Source organism: Vigna angularis, chromosome 8 (assembly GCF_016808095.1).
Source record: "Vigna angularis cultivar LongXiaoDou No.4 chromosome 8, ASM1680809v1, whole genome shotgun sequence".
Lineage (NCBI taxonomy): Eukaryota > Viridiplantae > Streptophyta > Magnoliopsida > Fabales > Fabaceae > Vigna > Vigna angularis.
Genome location: NC_068977.1, coordinates 7,746,103 through 7,764,078, shown reverse-complemented (window position 1 = coordinate 7,764,078; position 17,976 = coordinate 7,746,103). Strand labels below are relative to the sequence as shown.

The following is a 17,976-nucleotide window of genomic DNA, read 5'->3' as shown; positions in this document are numbered from 1 at the left end:
TGCTGCTGCAACTGGGGACCATGATTTGTACTAAAAGCCTCAAAGCTAAAGGTAGAACCGTTCCTTGTTCAAACCGCACAAAACTCAAAATTCAATCACTTGTGTATGTGCTCACTAAAACAAGGACAAGGAACAGAAACAAGTTAGACTACTATGTTAGACTTAAATATTTTTAGAAATATACTATGCTGTTTTTTTTTATATCGAATTATATTATGCATAAAATAATAATAATAATAACAATATAAAAATATGTGTAATTACTAATACACATTCTTAGGTTGATAGACATTTTAAATTTTGTGATGAATAAATATTTGCAAACATAAACTATTTAAGATTTATGATAAACAACTTATTATGATCCAAAGATTTGTTTGACTATTCTAAGAAAATAAAAAGTAAAAATTGGAAGAGAAGATGTTACAAAAAAATATGAATATTAATAATAAAAATAAAATTTTAAAAATTAGTTTTATGTAATATTAATTGTTTGGTTGGTAATATGAAATTAGTGTAATTTAAATAAAATCATAACGATGATAATAAAAATATTTAAAGCTTTTAATTGTTAACTTTTTCCAATCATTAGTTACGTTATCAAATAAAAAAGCATGTTAAATTACTAATAATATTTACTGTGATAATAAAATGAATACTTTTCCTCTATTGCCCTTATTGTTTCATTCTATACAACGGGTGCACAAAAGGTTTAAATTGATTTTTTTCTTAATTTATATATATACAGAGAACCTCCTTAATTAAATAAGAATTAATTTTCATCTTAAATGATCATAAATGTATATTAATTATTTTTCATATAAAAATGGTAACTTCTTTCTTGATCGTGAAATGTGGGGAATACGTCCTTAAATATTATAACTCTTTTTTTTCATTTTTGTTAATATATTAAAAGTTTAACTAAGTTTAAAGTTTGACTAATTGTGATATTTTTAATTGTGTCTTTATTATATTTATTTATTTATTAAATATTTAAAAAAATTATACTTTTTTATTGATATTAAAAAATCAATTTTTTAGGAAAAAAATTGTAGATAAAATATTAAATTCGTCGCAAAATTAGATATTACTAAGTAATTACATATAAGTACATTTACACATAGAAATAATTTTGTCACTACTATATATGGAATAATCCACGGGTAATGACCAGGAGTATTTTCCAGCATCAAAGGGCGTATAAAATATTGTAAACATCTGTATGTACGAAAATATCACCAATATGTAACAAACACGTAGATTACCGAAAATAAATCTGTATGTATAGCAAAATATTTGAGGAATATTAAAACACTTAGCAATAATTCCTTGGTAAAAAATATATTTGTCGGTATAACATCTGTTAATTAGAAAAAAAATATATTTATTTTTGTTTGGGGATTCGAATATATTTTTAAGATTCAATTGTAATAAAATAAAATTTTATCAACGCATCACCAATGTAATGACATTCAAATTTTACCAACACGTAACTAATTCAAATAAAGTTGGTCCACATGTCAGAATCCAATGAAACTCTAACAAAACATAATTTAACTAATATCGGGTAATCTAAATCAAGTTATAACGACGTATAATCCAAACCAAGAGCTAAAAACATATAATCTAAAATCAAGTGACAATTGATAAACTAAAATCAAGTGACAATTGATAATCCAAAATTAAGCTATAAGAAAATATAATATAAATCAAGTTCTAACAAAACATAATCTTAATGCTAACATAATTTAAAAAGTTCAAAATTAAAACTAAATGTCTAATAATTAGAGTAATTAGGTCTATATTAGTGATGGTCTTCATGTTTTTTTTTGTTGTGTTCCTTTTTATCTTGTTGAGGTTTGTATATCAAGATGGAAGGAAAAGAAGGATAACACTAACATATGATTGTAATTAGAAACTTAAAAACTCATTATACTCCCTACAATGAACGTTTCGTTTTAGTTGAACAATATCTTGTAAAGTATAAAATAGGCTTGAACTTCCTTTATATGTGACTTTCTATCCATATCTAAAAATATGAACGAGTTTTTCATTTCTGCATATTTGACTTTTCACCTACAACAAGAATCCAACTATTTGCTCTTATTGTGTGTTTACTTACATGTGTATAATATTAAAAAAATATTGGACTTACATGTGTCCTTCTAAATCATTCATCAACAAATTTATTACTAAACATTCACATATGAGTTTACTTTAAAACTTCATTAATGTGGTAGGTAACTCAAGTTTTTCTTTTACAAACAACATCAGTAATATAAATGTTATAAAAAAAATACAATTTCTCTTTTTTATGTACTTACCATGTGAATCACATGCTCACATGCACTAATGAAGTCGTTTGTGTATAAATTGTCACCTATTCTAAATATTAGATTTTGTTGGACTTGTGAATAGTTTGCACAATATGAAGAAAAATTCCACTTCAATAGTAGTAAGTTTCAAATCTCATCAAACATCCAATTTCGACATCTTTCGAGTTATATGTGTTATCATAAACATCTTAAATAGCCTATACAAGTCTTTTAAGTGAAAAATCTTTTTATCCTTTTCTCCTATTAATTAGTCTTCAATGGTTGAAGATTGTTTCCATATCTTGTATAAGAAGAACATGTCAAAATGATAGTTCAATAATTAATTATTTTATTCTCATTAAATTTAGGTGAACTTACAAATCAAAATTGTCCCGAACCATTGAAATTTCATATTAATATCATGTTTTCATACACTTGGTTTAAGGTTGGTTAAATCTTAGAAGATAGTATTAATGTTATTGTAAGACCATGAAAAATATTTACCTTAATAGTAACAATTTTATTACTAGTAGTAATAAATTTCTTTGTGAATGGAAAATATGATAAGTTTATGTAAAAATAAAATGTGGAAAGCTAAATAAGAAATTTTGGTAGCTTAATTGGTAGAAAATTGTGGTGATTTCAAGAACATGGGTTCAAACTCTTTTCTACCTTTTTGTTAAAAAAAATTAAAATATTGATAGTGGATAAAGCACTCCATGTTTTAAGGCATTATTGAGGAATCCATTATGTAAGTGGTGATTAAGATATTAATATAATAAAATAATATTAAAAAATTGTTGAATAGTAAAATTTTTGGACTATAAATAGCCATGAGAGGGGAGGCTATTTTGCACAAAGAGAGAAAGAATCAAGTGAGAAACCTTGAGAAATAGAGAAGAAAGAGTTAGGAAGAAATTTTTAGTTGCAAGAAGAGTAGAGGCTCTGAAGGGTTTTCGGGGAAACAAATTCGAAGCAAGAGAAGTCTGGAATAGAGGTAGGGGAGCTAACCTTTCTAAGCTTTTATATTATGATTTAGTATTGTTTTATTACTATTCATGTCTTGAAATTCTGTGTGAATATTGTTAATAAAAAAAACATAGGTGCTTACGGTATATCTATCTATAGTGAATTTCTGTGCTAATATTATATGTTGTTGTTTTGAATTTGTAAATAAGAAATTTGTTAAAAACTAGTTGAGGAACACTTTGGCTAAGGAAAGACTTGGTACTTAAGTTGTCCATTGTGACACACCTCTCTTTCTTGGAAGTCTACTTGACAAGTTTTTAACTTAAATCCTACTGAACAGATTATGTACTGTTAAATTATTGTGCAATATATCTTGTTGGAATGGAAATTTCTGATGAATTCATGTTATTGTGGTAGATATGGAATTATGAATTATAATTGTGATGGTAGGATAGAGGAATCTTAAAAATCGGAGTTGGTACATCCCTAATCATAGAGTAGCCCTGGTCAAATCCAGTAAGTTGTGACTAGTCATATGTACTGGCGTTTATGGTGAGTTTGATTCGTCAAACATTTGATTCTTCTCCGGTGACCATTTATGGTGATATTTTAGTATTGTTAATTTATTTTTTGATATATTCATTTTGTATGATTTCTGTGATGATTGTAATTTATTATATTGGATTTGAATTTATGCATCTGAACATGATATGAGTATTATGGAGAGATTTCGTAATGGTATAATATGAGTTGAGGAATGTGAGCATGGTATGAGTCTCGTGGAGAGATTCTGTAATGATATGGTATTTGTGTATATGTTGATGTTGAGGGTCCTGATGTTGGAGGTTATCCTGATACTCTAATAATCATCCAGTCTCAAGTAGAAAAGGATGAATTATGTGGTGAGAGGGGCAGGAGGTCCTGGTCTATGTGTCGGTTTTGGACATAGTGTTGAGGACTAACCTTGTGGATGGTACGGAGGGCAGGAAGTCCTGGTCTATGTGCCGGTTTTGGACATAGTGTTGAGGACTAACCTTGTGGATGGTATGGAGTATTTTGGAAATGTATTTGTAAGAAGAAGTAGAAGTCATCACAAGTGCATAACCTCCCGTGACCGCTCATCAACATATCATTGGAATAAGTGTCTATTGGGTATTGTGGAAATGAGTGTCTATTGGGTATTGTGGGATGAGTGTCTATTAGTAATTGTGGTATTGTGGTATGAGTATCTATGATGCGATTATTGTATGATGGTATGAGTATCTATGATGCGATTGTTGTATGATGGTATGAGTATCTATGATCCGATTGTTGTATGATGGTATGAGTATCTATAATGCGATTGTTGTATGATGATATGAGTATCTATGATGCGATTGTTGTATGATGGTATGAGTATTTATGATGCGATTGTTGTATGATGGTATGAGTATCTATGATGCGATTGTTGTATGATGGTATGAGGGTGTCTGACATAATTATTATATGAGGTTTGTTGAGTGTATCAAAGTAATGGATGAATATCTATGATGTGATTGTTGTATGATGGTATGAGGGTGTCTGACATAATTATTATATGAGGTTTGTTGAGTGTATCAAAGTAATTATGCATGTTTTATAAATGATTAGTTGCATGTTAGTACTGAGTTAGTGTAATTCGAGAATAAAAATGAATCTTTAATACTCTAGTAAACATGCACCATAAATATGAATCATACTTATTGTAATTTGATCCCAACAAAACTTAAAACTTGACATTCTTTTTTCCTTGTGTTTGGATAACTCATTTTATAATTGCAAAACATTGAAAAATAAGTTATATTTGAATTATTTAATTTAATTATCTCTTTCTTAACTATTTTATTTTGATAAAGAAATTAAAATAGCTTACATTGGAACCTTTTTTGTTTCCATAAAATAATCGAATTTCTCATTTAAAATAAAATTCAATTTTAAAAATATTAATTTTAAAGTATAAATTTTAAAATTAAACTTTCAAGAACGTATTAGTCAAATTTAAATATTCAAGCAATATATAATAATTTAATTTTTTTTAATATATGTGTGGAGAGAGAGATAAGTTGCGAAATTTCAATTTCCTCCTTTCTTTTTTTTAGTGAAATTCAAATTTCATTGTTTTATTTATTTAAAGTATCTTCTAAAAATTCTAAATTTTAATTTTCTTTTAATTTCTTCATTCAAAACAATAATTTTAATTCAATAAATTTTAAATTCATCAAATAAATAATTACTTTTTTTAAACTAACTTATTCAAACAAATTTAAGAATGACAAACATTAATGATGGCACCCAAATGTTCTTTTAGAGTAAGATAATGAAAGCAGGATAAAAAATAGTTTATTTGATGATAGTTGATATTTTGTTTTAATAAATATGAAAACTTTTTGCAAGGTGTAAAACATTATATCCTTTGATTAAATAAATGTCATTTTAGACTTCTATTTTCGTGTTACTCTTTACGTTTACTTTAAGGTACAATACAGGAATAAATTATTTATTTAATATATCTTTTTAAATAAATGTATATTAAGATAGTGTTTTACTTATCTTATTGCTACCTTTTTCTTAAAGAAAAAGGGGAAAAACTTAGCCAAAACACTTTTTTTATCTAAGGTTTCTTAAAATACATAAACAACTTTTGTTAAAAGATAAAAATCCATAAAAATAAGGAACTATTAAAATTCTGTGAGTGACTGAATAATGGGTTATTACCCATGATTTGATTTTCCTATTGCCATTTCTCTTACAATAAGGATGATGAAAATTAAATTTAGAATTTCATATAAACTATCATCAAATTCCACTATAATTCATTGGATTTACTTTAATGGGTTGTGATTTGTTATTAAACACGTTGATTTCTCGATAATGTGTATTTGTATTTTTTAAAATTTGAAAAACTAATTTGAATTATTATTAAATGTTGTAATTAAAATGTTATAAGAGAAATAAATTTTAAAATAAATTTTAATTTATCATATGTATGTATTTTATGTGGGCTATATTAAAAAGTATAAATCAAATAAGAATATGACAACAAAGTTAGCTGTTATGATGCAATTGTAAAGTAAAATTTAGTTGAAAATTATTTACCACGTGTTGAAAAAAATTAAACTAAAAATAATTTTAAAAAAAAAATCTGTATAATAAATAGAGAATTTCATTATATATTATAAACTATTTATTTTTCAAAAAGAATCACGAAATTATTTGCCGTTGGGTATACCTAATTATACAGTTTACGGTTTTAATTATTATTTTTCTTACCGTTATTTTTTACGAGACAAATTTTAATCATCATTTAAATTAATAGAAAATATATTTCTGTATTTTTTTTTCATATAAGACTTATCGATATATTTAATTACATTCATTTATAGTCTCTTCTTTCTATTTTATTCTTTCATTCTCTTTCACTTTTTCTTCTATGTTCTTCTTTATCTTTTTTTCACCCTTCTCACCACTTCACGTGGGTTGTGTGAAAACGATGTCTAGCATATATTCTTCATGGTTGAAAATGATAAATGAAAATGACAAAACAAATTTTGTGGGATTCTGCTATTTTATTTTTATTCTGAAAAGTAAAACAAATAAATAATGTTGGTTCTAACTTATTTCCTTAATTATATTAATTAATAAAAAGTATTGATATTTTATTTGTATTTCAATGTGTTCGATATGTTTATTTGTGTTACGCCTTTATTTAAAGTTTAGTTTATTATAGTGCGAAAAATAGTATTACAAAGGAAAAAAAATCAATTTCAATTGTATATTTTCTTATTCAAATTTTACTCATTTTTGTAAGACTTAAATTTTTAAATGGTTGCATAATATAAATCAATAAATAGATTAATATATAGATTATAGATGCTTTATAAATCAATAAGTTATAACATTTTAATATAAGAGGCTTAATTAGATTCTTGAAGTATATATATACAATATTTTACTAGTGGACATGTTACCTATGAATAACGAGAGTTAATTCTAGCATTAAATATTTTTATTTAATGTTTGGATGTATGAAGAACATAATAGTGAAATTAGTATAATATATGCATGATGAACATGGATGGCATACAATTGTATATGATTATTGAGAAATTGAAAATATTAATGTATGATTATTAGCTACTATCAACCATCATTTATCTCAAGTGGCTGCCACCTTCCCCGTCTTCTTCCTCTCTCTTGCTTTCCTTTTTTGTCTTTTTATTTCATTCCTTTTATGTTCATGTTTTAACGTTCATACTCATACCTTGTTAATATTCTCTTGGTTTTGTTTGTTTCATAATTGACACCCCAAACTCTTTTTCTTAAGCTCTTAGAAATTCATATTCACATTTAGATAACATCTTGATTATTTTATTTTATTATTATTTTTATCATACTGTATTTCTAATTTTCTTGTCTTAGGAATGTTACTGTGAGTTGAATTGTCCCTTTTTTGACTCACCTCACGTAAGAATTGCACACAAATATTAAGTTCTCTAAAGTTTTTTTCTTTTAACCTTTTTAATATAATGAAGAGGCAAAAGTAAAATATCTTACATAATAATATAAAATTTGATTTAAAAAATTATATATGATTATGTCCAGCCTATATATATTTCCCTGCAACTTAAATTGTTTGGATACTTACAACTCCACGTAACTCCAAGTAAACGAGTTGTTGCAGGGTGATGACAGGAAATAGGATTAAAGGAAAAGGTAAGAGATAAACAGAAATATTATAGGATTAATGAACAATGTTTGTCTCAATAGTTTGTCTTTTTATACAAACATTGTATTGCTGCCAACTCAATAGTTTGTCTTTTTATACAAATGCAATGTTTTTAATGTTGGCATCATTGATTACGTTGTATGTAGGAAAAAATTCAAACATATGAATCTACAACATCGTCTCAATCAAAAGAAATATCAAGTTTAGATTCATTGGCTCATGTTTTAGGAAGCCAAGAGCATTGTGGACGTGTTCGCGGTCTAGGTTTGGGTCCTTGCCCATCTAAAGTCTTTGGAGTCCATGCTTGTTCTCATGTTGGATCATCTTCATCTACTCCTTCTAATGTTGAATTACAATCTCAGGTTAATGAATATTTAAATATTTATTTGGTTTGTTCCTTTTAAAATTAACATGTTAGTATCATATTTCTCACTTTTTAAATAAATTTTTCTGTTATAGGTATCTTCATTGACTTCTTCTAATGTTAAATTAGAATCTCAGGTTAATGAATACTTACTTGGTTTGTTCCTTTTAAGATTAACATGTTAGGTATCATATTTCTAACTTTTTAAATAAATTTTTCTGTTATAGGTATCTTCATTGACATACAAGTCAATGAAATGAAGGCAATCATGACACTTTTGTTGCAAAATCATCAAGGTCCATTGCCTTCACAATTTGCAGTATTTCAAAGATCATCGGTAATAATTGTTAAATTTATTTGTATGATTTTTTTATTAAATATATTATCGACTAACTATTATGTTATATTGTAGGTATCTGATCAAGGGAGTGGGCCAAACAATGGATGTAATGAAGAAAAAGATTAGATATTGTTATTGAATACTTTTATGAGTCATACTTTTAGTATTGAACATTTATATTGAACATATGTAATGAACTTCTTTCTTTTTAATTTTTATGTATGAACAATTAGTTGTATGAATGATATTAGGTTGAACAATGTAGTTTATTTTATACAATATTATTAAATTTTAGTTCATATTAATTTATTATTTGTTTTGTCAATAAAACTATTTTTATTATAATCTAATTTTAATACAATAAAAAAAATGAACTATACAAATTCCCGGCGGTTTTAAAACCCCGGTAAACTAAACCATCAAAAGTAGGGGCGGTTTTGAGATAACCCCGGCTAGTTCCGGCGGTTTTTGAGTAGCCCCGCTATTCTCGGCGGTTTCTACAAAACCCCTGGAAATTCCGGCGGTTTCTACAAAACCCCTGGAAATTCCGACGGTTTCTACAAAACCCCTGGAAATTCCGGCGGTTTCTGAGAACCCCCGCTAATACTGGCGGTTTTTTCAGAACCGCCGGTACTTGCTTGGCGACGGACGTTTTCCCACCGGTTTTTCCAACCGCGGGAAATATGATTTGCGGGGGTTCAAACCGCCGGTAATATTTTAAAAAACCCCCGGTAAAAATACAAATTTTTGTAGTGTATATAATAACATAATAACCAATATTATATAATAAAAACGTTAACATCCAAATATAGAGAACAGTCGGAGTATGACGTGTAATTAAATGTGAAATTACAATCATCCAGAAATAAAAGAAATAGAAAATTTAAACTTGAACAATTGAAAGGATTAAACACTACAAGTGTTCAATCAGGAAATTCCTAAGAAAACTACTCCGCAACATCAGTAACCTCCAGCTCTTGCTCCAAGGGTATCTCCGCGACAACATCTGCTCCCATCCAAGTGGATGATCATCGCCAAAGAAACATACCCAAACAGCACACAACACAAACAAATGCAAGGGTGAGCTAGATATAAAAGGCATGTTATACATATAGCACAGTTAATTCATGTTATCATACTTAAATTCGTATAAAAGAACAATTAGAGCATACTTATTAAACCACAATTCACTCACTCACACGACATGCAAAAGTCATCCAAACATGGTAAACTGACATCACAAGACCTGTTACTTTATACTCCGACTCGTCCGGACTAGAATGATAGTCGAGCTATGGCGAGTCTTGCACTCGTGGTGGCTTATGAAACTTGGGCTCCCCACCCTACCACACTCACGAGGTTAATCCGTTATCACTCACCTTGGATCATACTGGAAGCACCCAAGACTAGGACCTCCTACTACTCCTCACCACATGGTTCAATCCTCTTTACATGAGAAGAAAGACCATTGGAGTTTTAGGATGACCCCCAAGACTGAGCTCCTACTTTCATTCTAAACACTACTAGGGCACCACCATGTATCCTCTCCTTGAGGATCATGGAATTACGTCCATGAACCATACTGTCACTTTGAAACTTAACCCAAGACATGAATAACCAGATACCCTCATATTATCATAGTGAATCCAACATACCTCATACATTCACCTACTTCCCACAATAATCACATCATGTTCAGACGCATAAATTCAAATCAACATCATAAAATACATTCATCATAGAAATCATACAAGATAAATATATTACAAATAAAATAACAATAATAAAATATTACTATAAATGGTCATCGTAGAAGAATCAAATGTTTGACAATCATTAAAATAATCTTAATACATAAAAATTCTTGGGGAAACAAGAAGTTGAATCTGGCAGAGCCGGTTAGACAACTTCTAATCCTTCCAAGAAGATGCAATAAAAATTAAATAAAACAATAAAAGTTATGGGGAAACAAGAAGTTGAATCTGGCAGAGCCGGTTAGACAACTTCTCATCCTTCCAGGAATACAATGTAATTAAATAATAAGAATAATAACAAGTTTGGGGAAATAAGAAGTTGAATCTGGCAGAGCCGGTTAGATAACTTCTAATCCTTCCAAAAATAAAAACGAATGAGGAAAACAATATAAAGTATGGGGAAACAAGAAGTTGAATCTGACAGAGCCGGTTAGACAACTTCTAATCCATCCAAAAATAAAAACGAATAAGGAAAACAATATAAAGTATGGGGAAACAAGAAGTTGAATCTGGCAGAGCCGGTTAGACAACTTCTAATTCATCCAAAAATACAGAAATAAACAATTAATAGCATACATATGGCATAACATAATCAACATCACATTTAAAACTATCACACTTGAATCTAAACACATAAGCATTTCTCATCCAAAATTTAAAAATCATACAGAAACAAAATACTTCACATTCAAGATTTAAGATCAACCAAAAGCAACATATACAAGACTCAAAATAATACCAAACAAAAATGTAACTCTCCTTACCTCTATTCCAGACTTAATTTCCTTCTCTGAAATAGTTCTCCGAAAACTTCCAGAATTCCCCCTTTGCAACTAAAAAATTTCTTCAACTCTCTTCTTTCACAAATTTTTCTATAATTTTGGCGTAAGTTTCAGCCTTCCATCCCTTCCTATTTATAGCCAAAAAAAAAAATTTACTATTCATTTTTACTATTCATTTTTTTACTATTTATTTTTACTATTCATTTACTATTACAAAAATATTATTTTAATTCAAATTCTATTTGATCCACCTTGCACCAACGTGGCTTACTTATCACTTTGGCACTATTCATTTTTTTTACTATTCACTTTACTATTCACTATTCACTTTTTACTATTCAATTTTCTAAAAAAAATCCTAAATAAGTTGAACCTCTCATTCTAGAATTACTAAAATTTTATATCCAAAATTTACATTTTTCTATCCATTAAAATTATTATTACTAATAAAATGCTAAAATTTACTATTATAAATATTTTTCATGAGTCTTACATTTTACATCTTTAATTTTAATTCATAATTTATCTTTATCAATTTTTGTCATTTACTTTTTAATTATACCTAACTTTGGTTCTTTAATTTATTTTTACTTGTTTTTTATCCTTTAATTTTTAATCACATAAACATTGTTTAGTTTTTAGACTTTAAAAATATGTTGAATTTAAAGATTAAATTAATTTGAGATATTTATTTACAAAAGAGTAAAATTTAAAGATTAAATAACACTAAATTAAAGATTACAACTTATGTTTAGATAGAAGTAAAATTAAAAAGACTAATATGAAATACTCTTTATCTTCCTCTTCTTTTTATCCTAAACCCTAAATAAACTTCATACACATTCAAAATTTTCTTAAACATTAGAATATCGAACTCATTTAAATAAGAAAAATGAGTCATATACATAAAATATTATCAACACTTTATATATATATATATATATATATATATATATATATATATATTATTTATTTAGAGAGAAATCATCACTTTCTATTAAAAATAAAAAGTTTGCATGCATGTCTTAGAAATACAAACCAATAGGGAGAGAGTCCTACCTTAATCGTAATGTGAATTACGTGCAGTAGTTTGGTCAACAACTATTGTACGTTAGTTTTTTCTTTATTCTATTTTATCTTTATTTTGGAATATTACTCCAATTGTAGTAAATAAATAATCATCGTTGCCCTCTGAAATCTAATCTTTCTGCCCTTGTTTTTGTTTTCTTCTTTGGTTCCATATTTCCAACAAGCCCAAAATCTCTCTGACTTCTGGATTGGTTTGTTAGAGAGATTTAGGTTCTGAATTCTCTGAGTATTTTGGTGATCTGGGTTCTTTTAATATTGATTGTTGTTTTCTTCTTTCTGGATTCTTGGGTGCCTTGAATTTTACTTTCAGGTTTGTTTAACTGAGTGCGCAAAATTTTCTGAATTAATTGTTCCATAGTTTAAATCTTTGCATCAACTTGAAAAATGGGTGTATTTGGTTTCTGACAGATTATTTGAGCTAGTATTAAATTTCAAGGAAAAGAGAAAACTTGAAAGCTGAAAATGACTATCGTGAACCTAGAACCCAGAGCAAAGAAGACAAAATCAAGGAAGAACAAAGCAGTGGCTGATGAGAAGGCACCTTTGATACCTAAAACTCTTGAGGCTGATTCTTCAGGGTTTGATGATTTCAATGGTGCTTCATTTTCTGGGGCAGTTTTCAACTTGTCCACCACAATTATTGGTGCTGGGATCATGGGGTTGCCCGCATGTGTTAAAAAATTGGGGATGATACCTGGTCTTCTTTCTATAATCTTGATTGCTTTTTTGACAGAGAAGTCAATTGGGTTCATGATTAGGATTTCCCGGGCAGGGAATCTTTCTTCTTATGCCACTCTAGTGGGGGATACATTTGGCAAATTTGGAAAAGCCCTGGTGCAGATATGTGTCGTAGTCAACAACATTGGAATGCTGATCATTTACATGATTATTATCGGTAAAAACTATATTCTTAATATTAATACCTTAGATTCTATGAACTTAATTGGAATGCTTTGATAGGGTAAATATTTAACTTTTTATGCAGTGTTGTCATCTGATCATTAATTGTCTTATATGGTAAAAGTCATGTCTAGTGTGATTTCTAATTAGTTCGCTGTACGCATAATTTTGCCCTTATTGCGTATGAATCAAACTCAAATATTATTTTGGTGTTCTTGTTATCTAGTTCATGGGTTAATTATTTTAGTTGAACGTGGACACTTCAATCTGTTTAGATGAGAACTTTTGGGTTGTGATTCAGCTTTGTGTTGTTTATATTGAAGGTGATGTGATTTCTGGAACATCTTCTGGTGGAGTTCATCATTCTGGTTTACTTGAAGGATGGTTTGGAGTTTACTGGTGGACAGGACGTACATTTGTTCTTCTTGTTATAACACTTTCTGTGTTTGCACCTTTGTCCTGCTTCAAGCGCATTGGTGAGTGTTCTTCTTTCTTGTGTTAAAGTGAAAATTAAAAACATGATATTATCACAATTTTGGGATTGACCGCCAATTGTTGTGGTTGTGACAATGCTTAGGTGTTGTTAACATGTCAGTTTTCATCTCAAAATACTCAAGTATTTATTTGAAGTGTTGACAGGCAAGATGAATTAGAAATAAGGCTTGACATAAAATGGGACTACCTATTTTCTTGATGTTAACTGCTTTAATTTTTATATTTCTCAGTTTTTTTATGGTTTGAATTGAAATATAATATGTTTATGGTGGAAATGGAGCAAACAAGTAACTGAAACTTTATAAAAACTTTTTGTTGTTTTGTTGCCATAGATGTTGTGTTGTGAGTATGACACCTTAGTGACATCACATACTAGACATGAACTAATAATGTCTTAAATACTTTGGCTTAAGTTATTTCTATAACAAAAAACTCATGATTTTTTTTTTCATACTGTGCTTTTTGCAGATTCGTTGAGATACACTTCTGCATTATCATTTGGTTTAGCAGTTGTCTTTCTCGTCATTGCTGTGGGAATTTCAATTTTCAAGATTGTCATTGGAGGCATTGAGATGCCTAGATTATTCCCTATCATTACTGATGTTTCCTCAGTTTTTGAACTGTTTACAGTAACTCCTGTGGTTGTCACAGCCTACCTATGCCACTTCAATGGTATGAAAGTTTCTCGACCATTGTTTCGAGCTCTTTACCCTTGTTTTAATGTTTTTATTGAAAACAGACATATGTAGATATAAGTTTGTCAATAATTAATTTCAAAAATATCGTGACTTGTGAGGTCATTCTTACAGTTCCTTTCATAAGCCTCACTCCAGTTCATGTCCAACTAATTTGAAAAGAAAACTGAGGGTAAAGTGGTTTGGTAAATGAATATTGATTTATGCCTGGCTAAAGTTATTTTGGTTTATTTCCGAGTGTTCATCATGATACAAAACTGGAACAGTAGAGCCTTTTTAGTTTGAGAAAATATATTTTCTATTTAATTTTGTTCTAATTCGATTTCCTGTTTTTTAAAGTTTATACAAAAAAGAACTTTTATTGTTTCTGTTTTCACAGTTTCTTGTATAAACTTTAGAAAACAGGAACAAAGTGTTAAACCACAAACGTTTTCTCAACCCAAATAGATCCTAAAATCTCTCCATCTTGTTAATCATATACTTCATTCTGTGTTGATAACATGATGAATGGTAATATGCCTTTCGTATCCTATGCTTGGTTGCTTAAAGTCATGGTAGAAATTACTAGCAGATGCCTCAAGTGCTATTAGGCACTTGCAAAAGTTTCAGTTATGTGGGAATGGAAGCATAACATGACTGCAGTTAGCTATACTGATTTTACGTGTTTACTTCATGGATATAGTTTGATATTTGTATTGTGTGCACTCTTCTTTTGCAGTACACCCCATAGACAACGAACTCGAGGACTCATCACAGATTCGTGGGGTTGTGCGTGCTTCCCTTGCTCTATGTGCTTCAGTGTACTTATTGACAAGCTTCTTTGGGTTCCTTCTATTTGGTGAAGGAACTCTGGATGATGTGCTTGCAAATTTTGACACTGATCTTGGGATTCCTTTTGGTTCTGTGCTCAACGATGCTGTTCGTGCTACCTATGCCGCACATCTTATGCTTGTGTTTCCAGTTGTCTTCTATGCAGTGCGGATCAACCTTGATGGTCTTTTGTTTCCATCATCTAGACCTTTGGTTCTAGATAACATCAGATTTTCAATGATTACTGTGGCCCTTATTGTTTTTTCCTTTTGGGGAGCAAATTTCATACCCAGCATTTGGGATATTTTCCAGTTCACTGGAGCAACTGCTGCAGCATGTTTAGCATTCATATTTCCAGCTGCCATCATCCTTAAGTAAGTTTGGTTCTGGATTTATTCAGTTCAGTAATGCATGAGGTTTTCAAAATGTTATATTTTAAGTTGTGTTTAGATAAGTATTAAGTACTCACCATGGAAGGGATGAGAAAAATGAAAGTAACAATTGAATAATGGCATTGTAAAGAGAGGCAAATTCATGTTGGTTAAAAAGGGTATACAAATCCTGGATGAAGTTTTCTTGTGTATTGTACTGGTTCTGCCTAACAGCCACCTTGTCATGCATGGAAAACTTCTTGATCTCTGTGCTCTTTCTATTGATTAATTAACTCAACATTATCATTAAAAGTTTGTTTTATTACTACAGGGATCGGTACAACATTGCAACTAATAGGGACAAGATTCTGTCTGTCTTCATGATAGTCCTCGCAGTCTTTGCAAACGTTGTGGCTATATACAGTGATGCACTTGCCTTGATCAAGACTAGTCTTAGCTCAATGGGAGTGATTTCATGAAACTTTCTTTAGAAGTCCACACGCAATATGTTCATACTTGCAGAAACAGGAGTGACAGGGTTATTGGCCAAGTAGAAAATTGATGTTTTCTGAGAGGTACGAATGATGGGTTGATTGTAAGATAAAGAAGCAACCCAATGTGTTGTTCTTCAAAATTGTGTAAAGGCCTGCAACATGTTCATCTCCTTTGGAATTTGCTCTATATGGTATTGTAGTTGTAGAGGCTCTTCTTGATTGTCAATGTAACATAGAATGTTGGCTGAATGATTGAAGGGACGTGCTATGAATTATGAAATAATGATTTAGGTGAGAGAACTGTGAGCGTGTTTGTAATATATTGTGTTGTAAATTCTCCACACTTTTCGATGTTGTGCCTTAGAGTTTCATGAAATCTGTTTGAACACAAGCTGTCATATGTTGAAGAAAAATTGACTACATCGTTATAAGGTTCCAGCAACACTATATAGGTCAATAATGAGTTAGGAAAGAACACGAACTCCACTTCTATTCAAGATATGGATGAGGATGCAGAATGAGAGGCGTATAAAATTTCACTCTGCATAACTATCACTAAATAAAATAATGTGGTCTACAATTATTAAGCTTTCAGAATTTGACAAAAAAGATAATAGTGCCCTTTCCAACTCTCCAAATTGTTTTTCTTACCACATGATTCCAAGTTCTGGGAATTCTATTTCAGAACCTTGATTTTGCGTTTCGGAAAGAACTTTTCGGAATAAGTTCTTTTATGCATTTCTCTCTTCTTTCTAAGCAACATTCTTCCCTTTTTTTTCTTCTTCCTTTACAATAGTAGTGCGATGACAGCAGTAGCAACGGCGATAGTGACATTGATAGTGTGATGTAGTAATGAAAGGTGTTTGAATTCGTATTATTGTGAGGGTGCATTTAATAATTGTGGGATGCAAGAAGCAGTAGCTATAGTGTTCACCAAATCCCAATTTGTTTTGCTTAATTCTACAAAGTGGGATTTAGTTTAGTCCTTTGTTATTCTTTCTTTCCTCCTTTTTTTCTTTTATATGAATAATGGTACATCTAACTCCTCCATTATTATATAAATAATTATTATTTAATTAAAGAAAATAAAATTAATTTTTTTACGGTAAGATTTTCTTTGAGATAACATTAATAATATATATATTGATTATAAGATTATAAACAAATATAATAATACAAATATAAACTAATATAAAGATCAATGCATAAGTGAAAATAGATGAAATGAAATAATAAACATGGTAAATAAAATAAAATAAAAAAACAGGACTGCTACACACTTTTGTCTTCTCTTTCTCTCTTATTATGATGCAACACATGTCCATTTAATGTAGTCATATCTCATCTGATCTCTTTTCATTTTCCCACCTAACTTACGTTCTCTTCTTTCTATTGGATCTTCCTATCACATTTGCACCTATTTATAATCCAAAGTTTCAAGTAAACATTAAATGTCATCTTATCTCATCCTATTTCTTTATCTTTTTTTCTTCTTATTTCTTTCTTCTTCTATTTTCTTTATTCTATCTTTTTATCCTTTCTTATCTCTTATATTTAAGATTATAATGTTTATTTAATTATTATTACTTTTTCAATAATTAACACACATATATATATATATATATATATATATATATATATATATATATATATATATATATATATATATATATATATATATATATATATATATATATATATATATATATATATATATATATATATAATTAATTCTATTATTATTCTTTTTCTATCACTTATTTTCACTATTATTTCTATTTTGGGTTAAATATGTTTTTAGTCCCTAAACTATTGGCCGTTTCTGGTTTTCGTCCCTCTTTCAAAGTAAGGTAC

The 17,976-nt window shown here is 29.1% G+C and overlaps 1 protein-coding gene and 1 long non-coding RNA gene across 2 annotated transcripts; both read left to right on the top strand.

Moving 5' to 3' along the window:
* Positions 1 to 7,931: 7,931 nt before the first annotated feature.
* LOC128193618 (uncharacterized) lies at positions 7,932 to 9,037 on the top strand. The gene is made up of 5 exons (XR_008244970.1): positions 7,932 to 8,015; positions 8,175 to 8,390; positions 8,488 to 8,529; positions 8,620 to 8,729; positions 8,805 to 9,037. It is a non-coding gene; the product is annotated as an uncharacterized LOC128193618 (long non-coding RNA).
* Positions 9,038 to 12,449: 3,412 nt separating this feature from the next.
* On the top strand, positions 12,450 to 16,513 carry LOC108343703 (amino acid transporter AVT6B). The gene is made up of 6 exons (XM_017582039.2): positions 12,450 to 12,667; positions 12,766 to 13,252; positions 13,581 to 13,733; positions 14,221 to 14,424; positions 15,166 to 15,631; positions 15,960 to 16,513. The coding sequence occupies exons 2-6, from the start codon at positions 12,820 to 12,822 to the stop codon at positions 16,105 to 16,107; spliced, it is 1,404 nt and encodes a 467-aa protein (XP_017437528.1). The 5' UTR covers positions 12,450 to 12,667; positions 12,766 to 12,819; the 3' UTR covers positions 16,108 to 16,513.
* The last annotated feature ends 1,463 nt before the right edge of the window (positions 16,514 to 17,976 follow it).

Excerpts from the sequence above, each read along its gene's own strand:
- LOC108343703 (XM_017582039.2), top strand. The coding sequence starts at position 12,820 with ATGACTATCGTGAACCTAGAACCCAGAGCAAAGAAGACAAAATCAAGG. Across the intron at positions 13,253-13,580 it reads CATTTACATGATTATTATCG|GTGATGTGATTTCTGGAACA; the intron begins GTAAAAACTATA and ends TTTATATTGAAG. Across the intron at positions 13,734-14,220 it reads GTCCTGCTTCAAGCGCATTG|ATTCGTTGAGATACACTTCT; the intron begins GTGAGTGTTCTT and ends TGCTTTTTGCAG.